At 43.4% G+C, this 19219-nt stretch overlaps 1 protein-coding gene across 1 annotated transcript in view; it reads right to left on the bottom strand.

The window, feature by feature from the left end:
- Positions 1–19219, bottom strand: part of LOC147727785 (uncharacterized) — a 1253841-nt gene that overhangs the window by 87306 nt on the left and 1147316 nt on the right. The window contains exon 11 of the mRNA XM_086963180.1: positions 521–544. Coding sequence (XP_086819306.1) covers positions 521–544 — 24 coding nt within the window. The remainder of the gene's footprint in view (positions 1–520; positions 545–19219) is intronic.

Here is a 19219-nt window from a genome sequence, read left to right as displayed (position 1 = left end):
AATGACTCTCCTGGCATACTGGATTGTAAACAAAAAAAAAAGAATAACTGGTGCATCCCTGCTAATATGCAGGGATCCGCCAGTTATTGTAAATCTGCCCCCTTATGAGTTAGTAAAATCAAATGACCTTGTGAACACCAGACCTAATAAAGTTAACAATGTCAAATAGTAATAAACAAAATGGAAAGTGCTGCTTGTGTGAATAGAAGCATGACTGAAACAAAGAGGTAGTGTGTGAATTCTAAGAGAGATGCTACCAGAACAAATCAATTGAAGGCGCTATGCACTGCTAGGTAAATTTTAGTTGATAATTACAGTTGCCAGACTTCAAAACAACCCACAAAAAATGTACATGTCCTTCTATGACCAAAACAAACCAAGTGATGCTTGTCATGCATTACACAGAGAAAATAGGTAATAACAGGATGCAGTCTGCGTCCCTATGCACATAATAAACTACATTACAAGTTCTATGGGAGACAGTTGTTTTCCAAAGGTTTGCTTAAAAGAGTAAACTTACCATCGCAAATTGCTGTTTCAAAGTCTACGGGGACATAAAAAAGAAAATGTCAATGCTTGCATGAATATATAGTTTGCGAAGCGAATATGTTCTACTGTAATGAAAAATAAAGTTATTACATTTGCTTTATTGTGTGCCTAGAAGAACAATTTCAACATCCATCTGTAACTCAGGGTTCATTCAAGGGCAAATAGTTTGATTATAGTATATTTAAAAGAAAATACATTTCCTATTACTGTCACTTTACTTTTTAACGCATTAATGACTTACAAAGTAATACAGAACATAATAAAATTAACTGCTTGAGGTGAGGAAATCATGATATTTGCTTCCCTTGACTCTACCTGCCGGTTAATATGGAGAGGTCCATTTATATTTAAACTGCTATTTCAATAAATATGAATAACTGGGCATAAAATATAAGAAACAGATAAGTGCTCGGTCCTGTGAGCCGTCAGTAGAGAAGCAGAGCACCAGCAGCAGCCACAGCCAGGGGAGGACTCCAAGCCCCACAAAGCTGAGTACCAGGAGGCGCTGCCGTCACCGTGTCCACGACGGGGAGCTTTAAAAGTACATTGTGGCCCTTGCAGTGCGGGAGCCGCCAGAAGAGAAGCAGAGCACCAGCAGCAGCCACAGCCAGGGGAGGACTCCAGGCCCCACAAATCTGAGTGCCAGGAGGCGCTGCAGTCACTGTGTCCACACCGATAGGCACTTCAAAAGTACATTGCGAGCCCCGGAGAGCGGGACCCGCCTGTGGAAAAGCAGAGCACCAGCAGCAGCCACAGCCAGGGGGGGACTCCAAGCCCCATAAAGCTGAGCATCATGAGGCTCTGCCGTCACTGTGTCGGCGCTTGGAGGCACTTTAAAAGTATATTGTGGACCCCGCAGCATGGGACGCACAAGGGCGTGCCCGGTCCAGTCTGCGCCTGTCCGCGGATGTACGAGGTCCTGCCAGGCCAACTCTCTTGGCTGTAGACTACTGGACCAGTGATTCTCATTTGAGGGAGAACTGACTTGCCTGGGCTGCCAACTGTTGATTGGGAAAGCATAAAGGAGCATGCAGGAAGTGGCTATCGACGAAGCACATGTGAGTACTTTTTTTTGTGTGCATCCTCTCTGTTTACGCCCGGTGTATAGAGGAGGGTTTGGGTGACTGAAGGATCAAACACACCATGGGAAGAGGAAAGGGGCCCCCACATGTTCAAAACAGGATTTAAGTAAAGGTACTATTGACTCCTTTCTGATAAAAGCGGTGGGGGTAATTTCTAAAGAAATTGACAAAGCAGAGAGGAGGCTTTCTCTGGACAGGGCTGGATTAGCTGCACCGCGCTTGGATGGGAGCGTTGCCCAGGAGGTTGAAGAGGTAGCAGAGGATGATCAAGGTCAGAGGCAAATAGAGGAAGTAGAAGAGGTAGGGGGCCCTAACACGGGTACAAGTTGAGTAACAATGCGGCTGGCCAGATCACACTTCGCTCATCACTCATTGTGCAGACCTAAGTGGTCCTCCGGCCCCGAAAATACAACGGAAAGTACACAAGAAAACAATCCCTAAGCAGTTGGGTGTGGGCACTACAGGCCCAGACACTAACGTTGCTAATGACTCTGAAGACCTGTGGAGGTCCTGAAACAAAAATTGTGGAGACAGTGTCTTGTCTTTTGAACAATCTTTTTAATGAATTCTCGAAAACTCCTATTGACATAAGGGCAATGCTCTCCAAAATGGAAAATTAATTGCCCTCTCTCGCCCAACTCACGCAGATTGCAGCCTCTAATACTAAAGTTGCTCATCAATTAAATCCTTCTGTAGCTTCCTCTGTAGTGGCAAGCATTGCGACCCAGACCCTCTAGTAACCACAGGTAAGACATGTGGGACAGGCCACGGGGGCATCTACGCAGGCTTGACAGGCTGCCCAACCAGTGAGCTATATAAAAGGGGCCTCCCGGGGGGACATCAACTCCATGATTTTTTGAGGGATAGAATCGATTTTCTGCATTCATTGTAATCTTTTGTTAGCATGATGTATCTATCTATATACATAATTTATCTACGTTTATCGTAGTTTAGAATAATTCGTTACATCAATACAGGAATTCCTTTTCCGCTCTTGCATTGTATTCCTCTGTACTCGAACTTAGAACCAAACAGACGCCATTTTGTTGTACATGTATTAGGCTCAGGCAGCGGTCACCTGCTGTCCTCCAGCAGTAGAATAGGGCCCAGTTAATTGATTCACACAAGGCAGCTGAATTCATACTATTCTTTCTTGTTCTAAGACCCAAGGTTGCATCTGGTTTCAGAGGTGATAAGCACATTCCTGGAGGCGCCGTGCCTGTGCTCCCAGGCACCGAGACGAAAGGGAGTCACCTCTCCTGACCCTCCCCAATAATAGCAGAAGCAGACTTCTAAACAAGCTTTGTGTGCCATATATGGTTCCTTTAAGCTACTGTGCCAACTGGTATTTTTCCATGTACGGTGATCTCATGTAACGCAATGAAAGTATATATGCCATGTATTGAGTGTGAATTGGCAGTCTTCTCTGCGCACTGGCTGGGTGATGTCGGAGAGGCTCCTCTATAGAGTATGATTCATTTAATAAACAATTTACTTTTCTTCACTGCCAACTGACTGATAATTTGGTAAGACGAGATTTGGGGCCTATTGGTAGGTATAGCTCCATAGATTATTTTTGTAATATAACAGGGTGCTTAGTGGGGTCACTCAGTTTGCCCCTAATACCCTGAATTAGCCAATTATAGATCTCCCTCCAGCAAGCTTTCTTTATACTGTGGTTCTGGTGGGGGTCCCAGTCACAGGTTTAATATCTGAGCAAAACACACATACTGATGGCTAGAAGGGTGGCATGGATTGGTAGGTCCATGAAAATATTCCATGGGGATAGTGTAATTGTCACCCTCAGGTACCCTGAACGTATTCATAAGATTTTACATCCCCGTTCACAGTCATCCCAAGTAGAGTCTGGGATTAAACCACTACCACTGGGTTTTACCTACAGACCCCGTCTAATCTCTCAGCTTTTCAAGGTTCTACTATGAAGGAATTGGGCTCTATTCGGAACAGGGCCTCGTAAAATTCACAAATGCTTCTGCATCATTGAGGGACATGAATGATATAGATTGACTATTAGAAGGGGTGAGTAAAGGGAGATGAGTGAATGATAGGGCTGAACCCGCTGATGAATTATGTGGAAGGGTGAAAAAAATTGTTGGTGCAACACCCGAATATAAGTATATGGCTCAAACTGAAAGGGGATTGGCAAGTGTAGAGAGGGCTACCATCACCCCTTCCTGTTCAAAGGAGGGGCAAACTCTGGGTGATCTAAAAATAGTTTTGTGGAACATAGCAGGCTTAGCTAGCAAGTTCCGGGATGAGCATTGGCTCCATTGTATTAGGAACTTTCACATAATATGTTTTCAGGAGACATGGAAGCCAGTTAACAATTTCTTTTTAGAAGGCTAGAAAACATTATTTTGTCCAGATCCAAGGTCCAGCGTAGGGAGAGCAAGTGGGGGTTAATCATGTTTATAGATATATGGATACTGGGGAGGTGGAAGCCTATGTTGTGGGACTCGGATGTAGCACAAGGACTAATTTTTTTAAAGTAAGACTTATCGACTGGCATTAATTCATTTCTACAATGCACAGTTGCAGGCACAGGAAGTGAACTCCCTCGATGAACTAATGAGAGGGTTGGAGGATCTACAAAGTGAAGGTCTAGCACAGTCACATTTAATTGTGGGTGGAGACTTTAACTGCCATCTGTGCCCCAACTTGAGGGTGACTTTTTGTGACCGGTTGACCTGCACGTTAAAAAAGGGACTACACATGGAACACACACAGGAAGAGAGGAAGTTGAGTGTCTTGCTAAATACCTTTGGCCTAACCCATACCATGGACTTGATTGCCACTGACATAGGTACAACTGTGCCCCCGACGAACAAAGGTAGAGGCTGTTTGTCATTTATTGATTTCATTTTTGTTTCACATGCAGTGAGGAGATTTATAACCTTTTTTAACATTTGTTTTAGTATTTTTAGTGATCACAATCTTGTGACCATGTCTCTGGTTGCCCCTCAACACCACCAAGTATCACAGAGACTTCCGGGGGGAATGATATCCGCTACTGACTTAGGTAGATGGGTACGCTGGGTACAGGTTGACACTGCCACCTATAATAACTCCCTTTTTAATATAGGCAAGCAGGAGATCCTGAAATGTCTTGATCTAGAAGCACAGGGTCTTAAACTAGTGCAGGCGTTCACGGCCATTGCACAATTAGTGGATAGTCTATTAACAGTTCCAGCACATACCCCCCAAGATGGAGGCTCCAAGATGGTTTGATAGGCAATGCTTGTAGGCCCTGAGAGCCCTAAAGATGGCCCTCAAACAATCACCTAGAGATGGGCGCCGTGTGGCGGTTTGCCGCAAAATGTAAAGACGCAGAAACGCCAATTGCAATTGAAGGCTTTGGAGTATATTGAAGAGGCCTCAGAGCTAAAGGATTCCACCTGTTTTGGGAGGGTTATTAATAATCCATGTTTTAAAGAGTTGAATAACGCAAGGGTAAGTTGCAACATCTTAACCGCATGCGTGCTAGCGCAATTCCGCTCCTGTGCTGAGTTTTTTAAAACCGCACTTTACGTGACGAGCTGGGCTCGTCATCAGCGTGCGAGGAGGCTACGCCATGACGAGCCCAGCTCGTCATGAGCGTGGAAGGGGTTAACAGAGCGATGGCAGGCCCATTTTTAGGGACTGTACAATCAGTGCCACTGGGAGGATAAAACACAGGCTCTAACTATTCTCCAGAGAACTGACCCCACTACCTTCACCTTTGGATGAGGTGAGATCAGGCATTGATGGTCTTTCATGGAACAAAGCTCTAGGACTAGATGGGATCCCACCTGATCTCTTTCGAACTAACCCAGAGGTATGGGCACACCTCCATGTGAGTGCATTAAGAACCCTTCTAGTGAGGGTTCTTAATGCTGGAGTTGGAACAGAAATGCCCTCATCATGGCCAATGGCCATGATAGTCCCGATATTTAAGATGAGGTAATATGAATTTTTATGCTCAATTGTGTCCCCTACTACGTACCCCAACGGCTACATGTATGTGCTTCAAGTGCATGTAATTTCCCTCTACAATTGAATCTGAAGACGCAAATACATATGCATCCACCGTTAACATGTCCTCTTTCAGATCCGCCATGAATGGATCGATAATTCAGTTCCTAAGTATGCCTACCCAACGTCTCTATATGGTGCATGTATGGTCAAATTGCACCCGTTTCTAAGGCTCTGCAAGGCCCAGATGCAAGTCCAGGCCTCAAGCCTCCTGAAACGCTCCGAAGCTGCAGCCCCCACCTGCATCTCTGAACTCTGCCTTCCTTCCTGCCAAGCAGCGCGGGGCCTGGCTCAGTCCGGCCTGCCTGCCAAGATGGTATTTTGCCTTTATGTTATCAGTTCTGCTCCGTGAATCCACATTCCTAGCTAACGAGTAGGATAAACATATCCTGCCTGCAATAGATACAGTCCAGTCTTTCCGTCTCCATGCAAGTGTATTACTGTACCAATTTCCATAGAAAACTCCAGTTACTTAAAGAAATATATGCATCTCCTAGCCTTAGTGACAAGTAACCTCTGTCCCGATAGCCTTTAGTTTCCAGCAACATGTACTCCAAACACAAGATACCAGATATGATTTAGGAACAAGTTGATCTGACCCACCAGACTTCTGTCTCTAATCCTAGCGCTAAATGTCAAGTCCCCTGCACCCTCCAGTTTCACGTCAATCACACGTCATGCAGCTGCGCGCGCATCCATGCCATAGTTTCTGCTGACACTGCAAGATTCTGCTATGTATCCACCCACTTGTGACACTTTTATGTGACGTTTCTAGTACACACCCCCGTGTACGCCCTAGTGCACGCCTTCTGATTACGTATTGCTACGCACATGTTTCCTATCTCGCTTCTCTCAGCTGTTACGCCTTCTGCATGAATGAACTATAAATATTGTACCTTGTTAATAAAGCATTGCTCTGTCCCTTCCTGAACCCCAGTGGTGAAAGGAACATGATATCCTGGTCCGGACCATACAATTCCATTTTATGGAATAAAACCCCTTAAAACTCAGATGCCACGGACTCTGTGTCTCTTATTTTGATTGAGCTATTTTATTGAATTTTACCGCATAGAAATTAAGTACTAGGTAATTTTATTTACCACATAAATTGGCACCCCAGATGGGACCCTCCCCCACCTTACTCGCCGGCGGTGCGTTGCAGGCCTAGTCCCCTGCCACAGCTGGACGGACACTCATGCGCATCCGCAGGATTTCCTGTATCTCCCTCAGGCCAACGGAGGTGACTGAGACTGCGATCGACACCCAGACGAGGCGGTGAGGAGTGCGGAGGATCCCAACCCGAGTCCAGCCGAGAGTGCAAGGTCCGAGGTGTCTTGAGGCCCACCAGTTCCGAAGTTCCGAAGTATCTACATCGCGAGTCGAGTCCGGTCCAGGGTCCAGTCCAGTGTCGAGTTTTCCGAGGCCTTCCGATTCCGTGCTTCCCGGTGAGTACCGTTGCTGGGGACGCATCTAGACGGGTGCATTAGTTTGCCCCGGTCAAGACGAGTTTGGGTACACAGACCCGGTCTGCACTGTTTAGCAGTGTATCTGTGCTGTTTAGCAGTACATCAAGTAAAAGTTTCTAGTTAATATGTGGTTTTCTGTTCGAAATGTTTAAATGTGTTTTAATGTCGTGGTATGAGTGATTGTTTGATCTGCATTACTGTGTATATTGTATTTATGGTGTTCAAGTTCGAGTAAGTATCAAGTATCAAGGTTAAAAAATGCCGCTGTTCAGTAAGTTACGACAGATAGGAACTAGAAAGGGGATTCTAGAAGAAGCAGTGCCTGTTCCACCTAGGGACACTCCAGGGCACTTTATGTACCACAAGCATGGCTTAGATGCCATACTGTACTTAGACTTGTGGGTCATTATACCAAACACTTAGAAGAGAAATATAGATGGCCTGTTTTAGGAACATGGGATGCCGAGTGCATCATGAGAGAAGAGGAAGCATTATTGAAAAAGAAAGCCCGACAGTCACAGAAAGACGCCATAGAATTGTGGCGTTAAGAATCCCTCCGCCCCCATCAGCAGACCAGCTCCAACAGCTTCAGCAGGTCGTGGAAGATGTAGCAATTCCCCACTGTATATATGATCCAGAACCAGGAAAGGGTTCAATGCTCGTGATTTCACTAAGACTAGGAAGATTTGTGTAGTTTCTTGTAAATAGCTCCTTGTAAATATGGCTTGTGAGGAGCATATTCTCATTTAGACTTGTTGTGTTCCTTGTGCATTTCGCCTTGTAAATATGCCTTGTGAAGAGCATGTCATTTTTGGACTTGTTGACTTTCTTGTAAATATGGCTTGTGAATAGCGCCATGTGGATATGGCTTGTACAGAGCATGTTATCATTACGTCAGTCAGGAGAGAGCTGGATCTCTTTCAAGTGCTTGGAGAAAATGTTTTGAAGAAAGGTTAATTTCTTGGATTGAGAAGGCAGTATTTGTTTTGACAAGGTGTTGAGGAATTTTAGCGTTTTTTGGTGTTTGCGGGGGGGGCGTGTTTTTGAGCGAAAATTCGTACCCGTTCCAGTGGAGGGATTTGGTTGCTTTTTGGTGAGGATTTAGGGAATAGCTTGGACTACTGTGATGCAAAATTTGAAAAGGATCCGAGCTGTGGAAGTGGTGGAAAAAGCATGTTTTGTGCGGGGGTGCGATTTGCCATGTTATCCAATGGGCGTATTCAGTTTGCAGATTGAATGGTAAAATGTTGCATGGAGGGTAAAGGAGTGTTTTTGTGAAGGGTTTTGTCTTGGAATACTTCAGTCAAATTAACTTTATTCGATTTGTTAAAATCATACAAAGTACATAAAAACAGTATTATTTACAATTTAAAAAGGAATTAAACAATTTCATTTATGAGCAAGTTAATGAGACGAAAAATCAGTACGTTAAAATGTTTTAAGAAACACATTATGTACATCAGATTTCCAAATTCATGCCCCTTCTGGCTCTGGTTGCTGCCACAAGGAAATTGGCCATGGCGAAAGTAATACAGATGTTACCCAGTGATTTTAAATATAACATGGCAGGTCTCACCTGGGAGAAGCCCGCTTCTCTTAAGACTGGTAACAGGTATTTTTTCCTTTGGTCGGAGAAGAAATCGCAAAACATAACAAAATGTAAACTGTCCTGAACAGAAAAATTGTCACAAGTGCAGGGGGGAGCTAACTCAGGTTTCATCCAGGTATTAAAATGGCCCAAATAAAAATGAATAGTGTTAAATCTGAATTTTGTTAGCAAAAATCTATGGAACGGATTAGTGACAAAACATAAATAGGGTTCAATTGCAGGTGACTGGAGTGACAAATAATGCATTCGAACAGATGGTTTTGATAATTCGACTTCTTCTCGCAACATGTATGCCCTAGACATAAACTGTTTTTTTATAAGACTCACATCCTGCTTTGTGATACACGAGGGGGAGGTGAATAATTCTGGTCGTCCTAGTTCATTAAAAGATTTGTGCAAATACGCCATCCATGGTATCTTGTGACTGTACTCTAAACTCATCACATCCCTCATGATCGTGTGATTTAACAGAAGTTCAGGGTTTAACCAGGTCTTAAGCCAGTATATTAATGGGGCCAATCTCAGTTTGTCCTGGATGTAATCCAAACCAAGTTCTGTATGAATGGAGAAAACCGGGGAGGATTGGGGGAGGGACAGGACTGAACGTAAAAAACTATTTTCGGCTACCTGGATTTCATCTAGTCGAGCGTAACCCCATATGGAGGCACCATACAGAGCCACAGGAAGGGATTTACTGTTGTAAACCTGGATAATTGCCTTCATGGGTCTATGTCCCAGCCTTTTAGCAAAACTTATGATGGCCCTAGATGTTCTTGTAACCGCTAGGCTTTTTGCACGTATCTGTGGGCCCCAGGTACCCCTGCTATCGAAGAGCACTCCCAGGTATGGAAACACGGGAACTCCTGACACAATCTCCCCTTTACAAAAGAAGGTTTTGGATCCTCTCTTGCCACTTTTCCCTTGTGTCCCTACAACCATGGTGTGCGATTTGGATGCATTAACCTTCAGGTCCAACCGGTCCATAAAAGTCCCAAAAGCGTCCAACAATTTTTGGAGGCATACCCCTGTGCGTGCAATGAGTACAGCATCGTCCGCGTATAAGAGAGCAGGGATCTTAACTTCTCCTACACGCGGTACGTCACATGCTGCCTCGAGTAAATCCTTGCCTAGGTCATTTATATAGATAGTAAACAACAGGGGGGCCAATATGCATCCCTGCCTAACGCCCCGTAGGGATCTAAAACTTGACGTGCATCTTCCCTCTTTGGTTACTCTTACAGCAGCAAATAGATCCTGATGCATAGAAGCTATAAAAGCCACCAAGTCGGCGTCGATTCCCATGTTAGTTAGGATTTCCCAAAGTTTCGATCTGTTGACCAAGTCGAAGGCCGAGGAGAGATCCATAAATGCTAAATACAAGGTCCCCTCCTTGGCCACCGTATACTTGGAAATCAGAAGGTGCAGGTTTGAGCACTGTTCTAGCGTGCCCCTTTTTTCCCTAAAGCCATACTGTATGTCAGCCAGGCCACCGCAATCCTCCAGGCTATCTCTTAATCTCACTAAAAGGACTCTGCCCAGGATCTTAATAGCAGAGTCCAGGAGAGAAATGGGCCGGTAGCACCCTGGGTCATCCCTTCTGCCCTTTTTAAATATAGGCACTATGGTGGACGTAGCCCATGTATTTGGGGGGGGCGTGGTGTTTGCGGCTGTGAACACTTTGGCCAAGATACCAGCCCAGAATTTGGGGGAGTGTAAATAAAAGTCAGCTGGTACCCCGTCTGGGCCGGGGGCTTTATTCTTTGTTGTGGCACAGATTGCTTTTTCCACTTCCCCGCTGTTGAATTGTATAGGTGTGGCCACAGTACCTGCACGCTTTTGTGGCAGCGAACAGGCACCAGGCTCGCCATAGACAGAGCTGAAGTGGGCCAGCCACTTCTCATCGGGTATTACACAATCGGTATCTAGATTTGGAGAATCTGAAAAATAAGGGTGATTTACTACGGCCCAGAATTGCCTGCTGTCTCTCAAGATGTTAATGTCGTTTACTTGATTCAATGTGTTTAGCTCAGAAGACGGTAAAGTTGTAAATAGACCAGTCGAATTGAGATAAGGGTTTTGCACAGAGGGTGCTTAGATGTTTTCAGGGTTGACAAGAAAATATAAATCAGACCCTTCATAGAATGCGTTTTTATTAGTGTAATAGAACAGTGTGTTTTTTAAATAGGAATGTTTCTACAGAATATTTTTCCCAATGCAAGCTGCCCTTTAGAATAGCGTGTGACAGTTATCCCACTCAATTAGGAAAATGGCTATCTGTGAAATTAATGAACATGGCCCTTTTTGATAGCTATAATACACTACCATCTTAATGCATTGCTATGTGTCTCCTACATTAGTTTAATTTGCATTTAGTTTTAAGACTGACCTATGTACTTTGACAGGCTGCTTCAATTGATGTGTGCAGAGAACAGTCCCCACTAAAATTAGAAAACATGGCCTTTTGAAAAAGTATGAATCCTGGCCCTCTTAATAGGTAGAATAGAAAAGTTTGCACACTTACTTATGAAAATATTGGTTACGCAATGCAGAATTAAGGAGTTCGACATGTTATTTAAAAAAAAAAAAGAGTAAAATATGGTGTGTTTCCATGCCATGAATGTTTTGTTTCCCTTGCAGCTAGTAGCAGTACAGAATTATTTTTAAAATGCTAGCATGTCACTCAGTTACAGAAAAATATATGTCTTTATTAATTAACGTTTTAAAGGTTTGCTTCAGTTAAAGTTAGAAAAGCTCTGGCCTGGGAAGATATATGTTATGACGTACAAGGAATGTGTTTTTTAACCTTGAGACAGTCCGTCCGAGACCGAGATGGCCTGGTTCCCAGTAAATGATGTTTATATAAAGGGAGGGCTACTGCCTCTTGGAGCCATCCTCCAATTCTTTTCCGCGGACAATTATTGGCTGTTCTCCAGCTGAGTCAGGCTCTTCCTTGCAGCCAGCTTCATTGACTTCAGATAAGAGCATGCTTGCAAATGAATAGTTTTTCCCTCAGTAGTGTAAACAGGATAATTGGCAGGAAGCTTTGCTCCTGCGATGAGATCAACATTTGGCAGTCATTCAATTTTAGATCGCAATGAAGCTCGGCTTCTACTTGATTATGCTTGGATCAGATTCAAGCTCTGAGCGCGAACATCTTTCTAGAGGTGGGGGCTGCTTCTCAGAGTAGTGAGGCAGTATATGCAGTCAGACTACCAATCTTTCTCATGAAACAGCCTAGAGAGGGTAGAGTAAGGGTCAAAGCCAGTTTCCCTTGGAGTTGGTCCACTGTCACGTGCCACAGACTTGGTACTTACCAAATCATGTCCAGAAAACTTGCTAGGTATAAAGCACCTATGGGCACAAGGTCCAACTGACGTAGGTCACATGAACATAACACCACACCGTGTCACTTTCAAAGCAGGAGTAGTACTCCCACGTATACGACAATACAAGATACCACCTGATGCCATAGTGGCCTTATTAAAGATTGTTGACGAACTCATTGCACATGGGGGGGTGGTGAAGACTGACTCAAATATATGTAACTCACCTGTCCTTTCTGTCCTTAAACGATCAGACCCTAATGCACCACCAGTTTACGGACTAGTGGTTGAACAGATGTGTAGTACCACAATACCCAGTGGTCCCAGACATTTCTTCATTACTGACTGCTATTGATTCTGAAGCATCATTCTTTACAGTAACTGACCTGAAAAATGCTTTTTTCAGTGTTCCAATTCATCCAGGTAGCCAGTATCTCTTCTGATTCAGTTTAAGTGGACGTAGCTTTGAATTTTTTAAAGGTTTTACAGACTGTCCCTTTCAAAGTGCACAGCAAGTGGTGTGTACCTTGTACACTTGCTGTCCAAATGGGGGAGACAGCTAACACCCGACCGTATCCAGTTAATTGTAAATATGTCACAGCCCAGAACACAATGTCTTAGTGAGTCACTTCTTATTGCAGACAATGGATCCCTCAGTATGCATTTCTAGCCAAGCCACTTATACAGTTGACAACACAGGAGGCAGCGACTTCGACTGCCCTTCCTTGGACTCAGGAACATACACAGGCTTTTGAAGAATTAAAGAAAGCTTTATGCCAAGCACCAGTTTTAGCAACACCATGTTACAGCAAACCTTTTACACTTTTTGTTACAGAACGTGATGGTACAGCATTGTCTGTCCTCACTCAAGACCAAGCAGGTTCACATAAGCCTTGCGCTTATTTTTCAAGTACATTGGATTCAGTAGCCCAGGCACTCCCTGCGTGCTTGAAGTCAGTTGCAGCGACAGCCTTAGCAATCAGACAAAGCGATTCAATTGTATTAGGACATCCATTAACAGTACAAGTTCCACATTCTGTAGAGGTTCTTTTAAACAGAACTCAGACTCAGCACTTGACTATAGCACGACTGACAGGCTATGAATTGACACTATTTCAGCCACACATAGAAATCAGACGCTGTAACACATTGAATTCAGCTAAACTTTTGCCATTAAATATGACAGACCCTTTGGCACATGATTGTGTCGAAGTCATTACCATCACGACGAAACCCAGACAAGACTTGACAGACACCGCATTACCAGATCCAGACCTGACACTTTATGTGGATGGTTCAAGTATGAGAACAAGTACAGGAGAGTTAGTGGCTGCATATGCAGTAACAACAGAAACTGATGTCATAGAAACACATCATATTGACACCCTGTCAGCCCAAGCGGCAGAGCTCATTGCTCTGACCCAAGCCTGTATTATAGCCAAGAAAAAGAAATTTATCATACACACATATTCCCGTTATGCATTTGGAGTCGTACATGACTTCGGTGTACTCTGGCAAGAAAGAGATTTCCTGACCTCTCATGGGGCCAAGATCCAACATGGTTCCCTTATTCAAGCTCTGTTAGAAGCAATACATTTGCCTACAGCAATAGCCATCATGAAGTGTAAAGCACATATTAAAGTCACTGACAACATTTCCCAGGGCAACGACCTGGCAGACCGAACAGCCAAGCTTACAGCACAGACTCACACACCTGACTTGACAAAGACAATAGTCCCGACGCCAACTCATTGCATGACAGTTAAGGATCCCGCCCTAGATGTAATTGACATACAGACACATGCTACACCAGACGAAATCAAGAAATGGACTGAACTAGGAGGGATCCAGACAGAACAGGGATGGACGACTCTATGGTTCAAGTTATCATTAACACAGCACATAGTCCTGCACATTTAGGAGAAAAAGCCATGTTAGACAGTATTCAAAACCTTTGGTTCAATAAACATTTACGAGCAGCAGCAAAACAGAAAGTGCGTACTTGCATGATCTGTTGTCAGTTCAACCCAGGTAAAGGCATTCCCGTAGAGCAAGGTGGATTTCATCCTCCTGGCCATCCTTTTGAAGTCCTCCAGATGGATTATATCCAAATGGACAGATGTAAAGGTTATAAGTATGTTTTAGTAGTGTGTGCACTAACCAGATGGACAGAAGCGTACCCAGTCCCAGATTATACTACAGCAAGCCTTGTAGAAAGCCATAATCAGACCATTCCAGAACAGCCCATTCCAGAACAGGCCTATCTCCTATGCCAAGATAATATCTGATGTTGACCATAACATGCTGACAGATTACCTGGCTTCCTAGATGTCTGCACTACTCTCTCTTCATTCACAGGTTGCCACCGCCTTCCCTGACAACACCCAAGTCCAGGAGCCTGCCATAGTCCCTGGAGATGTTATCTATGAGCGGAACTTTGGACCGATCAAGCCCCCTTAAGCCGCATTGGAGGACGCCGAAGCCTGTGCTACACACCACGAGGACTGCTATCCGGCTCGAAGGACGAAAAGGAAATTCTATGGACAATTTGGAACTTTCTCTTTGCCCAAATCTTTGATAACACCCAAAAGACTGCCTTGAAACCAGTGACTCAAAATCCCCTTTTCTAGAAAAACTCCGCATCAGTAAAATTAATCCAAATTACGGTCTAGTAAGTCAGACAGTTTAATTGTTTAAGTCCTCCTCAGGTGAATCGGTTAAACCTGATTCTGACATGTTCCCGCTAGACCCCGATAGAGAGAGAGATAGACAGAAACAGCTCAAGAAACGTGAATATTGTAAATCACTCCGCAGTCACTGCATAGTGACATTATGGATTATGTTTTCTTTAAATCTTACGATTATTGTCACAAGTATAATTTTGCATATCTATTTTCCTATTGCTACACATGCACATTCTTCTTCTAATAACACTGCCGAGCATTCTTTCAGTGAATTACCCCCGCATGAATTGTCATACAGACTTGCGCTGCGCAACAATACTTTCATTAGTATGTTACACCATTCCCATCAGACCAGCAATGCTACCAATTGTTGGATATGTGGCCGACTCCCTCCCTATCAGAAGTACAAGGGAGTTCTGCCCCTCTTTCCGTACCCGTTCACACACAATGGCACCTGTGGTGCATGGTTTAGTCTAATTAATTCCGTAGATTCTGATTCCATAGTTTACCAAGGCAATTGGGTATGGGGAAATCTGAACACTGTTCTGCACAAAGTATGTTTCCCTGACAAGGAGGGTCTTCCCAAAAGCACAGGGACCGATCTAGAAAACGAAGTATATGGATTAGGTAATTTTACACTTAACCTCATGATTCTGAATGTTCAGTCCGAAGCCGAATCAGTCCTGCCCTCTATGTCAGTATTACCAGTTAAGGGTGAATTATGTGTCAGAAAGAATGGTTCAGTACACCTAGGTCATAGCGAATGTACTACTGTAGTTGAATTTAGTGATAAGGGCAAGTCTACATTCAAAGCTTCCCGTCATTCTTATTTTGTTTGTGGCCATACAGCATACATACGTTTACCCCTAGATTGGGATGGTACTTGTTACATTGCATTCCTTCTGCCACCTGTTTTTCTAGCCCCACCTGATTATCATAGGAACTCCCACCTAGTACATACTAGACACAAGAGAGAACTCCCGATTGTTGATTATACTGAAACGGCATGGGAGCAATATACAGATTTCAATAAAGGTTTCTTTCCTTACTTAGGTACTGTCTCGAATAGTAAACTGATACGTAGATTGACCAGAACTCTTGAAGCTGTAGTGAATGAAACTACCTCTGCCCTAGGTAACCTAACAGAGGAACAGTCTGCTATGAGACTCGTAGTTCTTCAAAATCGTCTTGTCCTTGACGTCATCCTGGCCGATAGGGGCGGGGCTTGTACCGTCATCCACTCGAGCTGTTGCGTTTTCATTCCAGACAACGCACCATCGGTTTACAAAGCCATCACTAGGCTTCACGAAATAGCTCATCTGATACATCAGAATCCAGGCTCCTGGACATGGTCCGGTTGGTTCTGGAATGTAATCTCTGCATGGGGATGGAAAGTCCTATCCTTCCTAGGAATAGCCCTTCTCATAGTATTCAGTTGTTGCCTATGTCTACAATGTGGGCCGGCGATATGCGGCTTGTGCGCCACATCATGTATTCCCCATTCAAGTTCAAGTTCAAATTCCCGTCAGAAAAAGGAAGAGCAAATGATGTTATATGAACAAATAGATGGATTAATGAAGATTGATATATCATGAAGGGTCCGTAGGGGACAAGGAGGGAATGAGGTAATATGAATTTTTATGCTCAATTGTGTCCCCTACTACGTACCCCAACAACTACATGTATGTGCTTCAAGTGCATGTAATTTCCCTCTACAATTGAATCTGAAGACGCAAATACATATGCATCCACCGTTAACATGTCCTCTTTCAGATCCGCCATGAATGGATCGATAATTCAGTTCCTAAGTATGCCTACCCAACGTCTCTATATGGTGCATGTATGGTCAAATTGCACCCGTTTCTAAGGCTCTGCAAGGCCCAGATGCAAGTCCAGGCCTCAAGCCTCCTGAAACGCTCCGAAGCTGCAGCCCCCACCTGCATCTCTGAACTCTGCCTTCCTTCCTGCCAAGCAGCGCGGGGCCTGGCTCAGTCCGGCCTGCCTGCCAAGATGGTATTTTGCCTTTATGTTATCAGTTCTGCTCCGTGAATCCACATTCCTAGCTAACGAGTAGGATAAACATATCCTGCCTGCAATAGATACAGTCCAGTCTTTCCGTCTCCATGCAAGTGTATTACTGTACCAATTTCCATAGAAAACTCCAGTTACTTAAAGAAATATATGCATCTCCTAGCCTTAGTGACAAGTAACCTCTGTCCCGATAGCCTTTAGTTTCCAGCAACATGTACTCCAAACACAAGATACCAGATATGATTTAGGAACAAGTTGATCTGACCCACCAGACTTCTGTCTCTAATCCTAGCGCTAAATGTCAAGTCCCCTGCACCCTCCAGTTTCACGTCAATCACACATCATGCAGCTGCGCGCGCATCCATGCCATAGTTTCTGCTGACACTGCAAGATTCTGCTATGTATCCACCCACTTGTGACACTTTTATGTGACGTTTCTAGTACACACCCCCGTGTACGCCCTAGTGCACGCCTTCTGATTACGTATTGCTACGCACATGTTTCCTATCTCGCTTCTCTCAGCTGTTACGCCTTCTGCATGAATGAACTATAAATATTGTACCTTGTTAATAAAGCATTGCTCTGTCCCTTCCTGAACCCCAGTGGTGAAAGGAACATGATATCCTGGTCCGGACCATACAATTCCATTTTATGGAATAAAACCCCTTAAAACTCAGATGCCACGGACTCTGTGTCTCTTATTTTGATTGAGCTATTTTATTGAATTTTACCGCATAGAAATTAAGTACTAGGTAATTTTATTTACCACAAAGAAAGGAGATAGGGATAGCCCACAGTGTTATCGCCCGATATCTCTCATTGATGTAACAGTGAAGGTCCTGGGTCGGGTGGTATAAAATAGGCTGGCTGATTGGGCATATACCAATTGAATAATAATGGACGTGCAATATGGGTTCCAACCTGGCAAATCCACGTCTGACCAATGCCTTAATCTCTATCTCGGTATTGCTAAGTACACCATAGCCAAGTCAGGGTCACTCTATTTAGCCTTTATGGACCTCTTTTTTTAATATTTTTTTTGTTGAATAGAGCAATAGGTAACCAAAGGTACAAAACATGTTACACTTTAGATTTTAATATCAATACATTTCCGATAAATTTCTTAAATAACAGACAAGAGATAAAAAAATGAAAAGATAAAAGGGAGGTTCATCGAGATAGAAGAAACAGCCAACAACATCATTAAACATTAAAAAAAATTCCAGGACATTATGTACAAAATATGCAAGAACGTGCAACACTGCAATAAAGTGCAAGTGCAAAAGTGCAAAGAGTACAAAGAAGTACCATCTTAAAAAGTGCATAGTGCAAGCTAATGTAAGAAGAAAGTGCTAATAAAGTGCAGATGTCCTAGAAAAAACAATAACCAAAGCTATCACATTCATAGATGAAAAGGCTGTTATTAAAAAATCATCTACTCTCGATTTTCTTCACAAATCATCCTCCCTTCATTTCTTCTAGATTCCAAAAATATTTCCAGTTCCTCTCAAATCTCCCAATGGCTCCCACTTTGCCAGCATAAGCCTTTTCAAAAAAACATATTCTCATTTTATTAAACCATTTTATATGTAATGGGATCTCGCTGGACTTCCAATTTTGATGTATTAAGGAACGAGCATCTGCACAAGATATAAATATAAATACTTCTTCTGCTTTATTAAGCCTGCTCCTATCTTTGCATATACCGAACAGGGCTACTTCTGCTGCTGGTAAAAAAGATTTCCCAATAGCCTGTTCGATATCGGCAAATATTCCCTTTCAGAAGGTTTCTAACTGCTGGCAAGTGAAGAAAATATGATGCCATTCTCCCTGGCTACTAGCCATACATCTAAAGCATTTATTCTCAACTTCAGGATACATCTTTGCCAAAGCCGCCGGTGTATAATATGCTAACCAGCGAGATAGAAAAGACATCCTTTTATAGTTGGCAGTACGTAAAGATTTATTTCCCAACTGACAAATGACCTCCCAATCCTTTGTGGAAAAATTGCATTGTGTAAAGAGACTTACTTTCTCAAGATGTCTATCTACTAATAAATTTTGACCTGAGCAATAAAGCATCTTGTACCATTATCCCATACCTTTGTTCTTTCCACCATACAGGGCTGTTAGTATAGCATTAGGAGCATTAAGAAGGCCACTTATCTCATTTCTGATAAAGTAGAAAGTCTGCATATATTCAAAAAAGGTCGGGCGCAACGGACCATTAGTTCTAGCAACTAACTCCTGCCAGCTAATTACCCTGTTTTGGACTACCAGATGTCTCAACTCACGGAGCCCGCAAAGTTCCCAGTTTTTAATTTGATTCAAGCTTAGTGGGAGGCCTATTTGAGTACATTCAATTCAACTTAAATAATGAGAGCCGCCAGTACCATGTTTTTTGAAAAGGAGCGACATTGTTGAGGCATATTCTCTTAGTGTC

The sequence above is a fragment of the Lissotriton vulgaris genome, chromosome 3_1 (assembly GCF_964263255.1).
Source record: "Lissotriton vulgaris chromosome 3_1, aLisVul1.2, whole genome shotgun sequence".
NCBI classification, from domain to species: domain Eukaryota; kingdom Metazoa; phylum Chordata; class Amphibia; order Caudata; family Salamandridae; genus Lissotriton; species Lissotriton vulgaris.
This window is presented reverse-complemented; position numbering and strand designations above follow the sequence as displayed.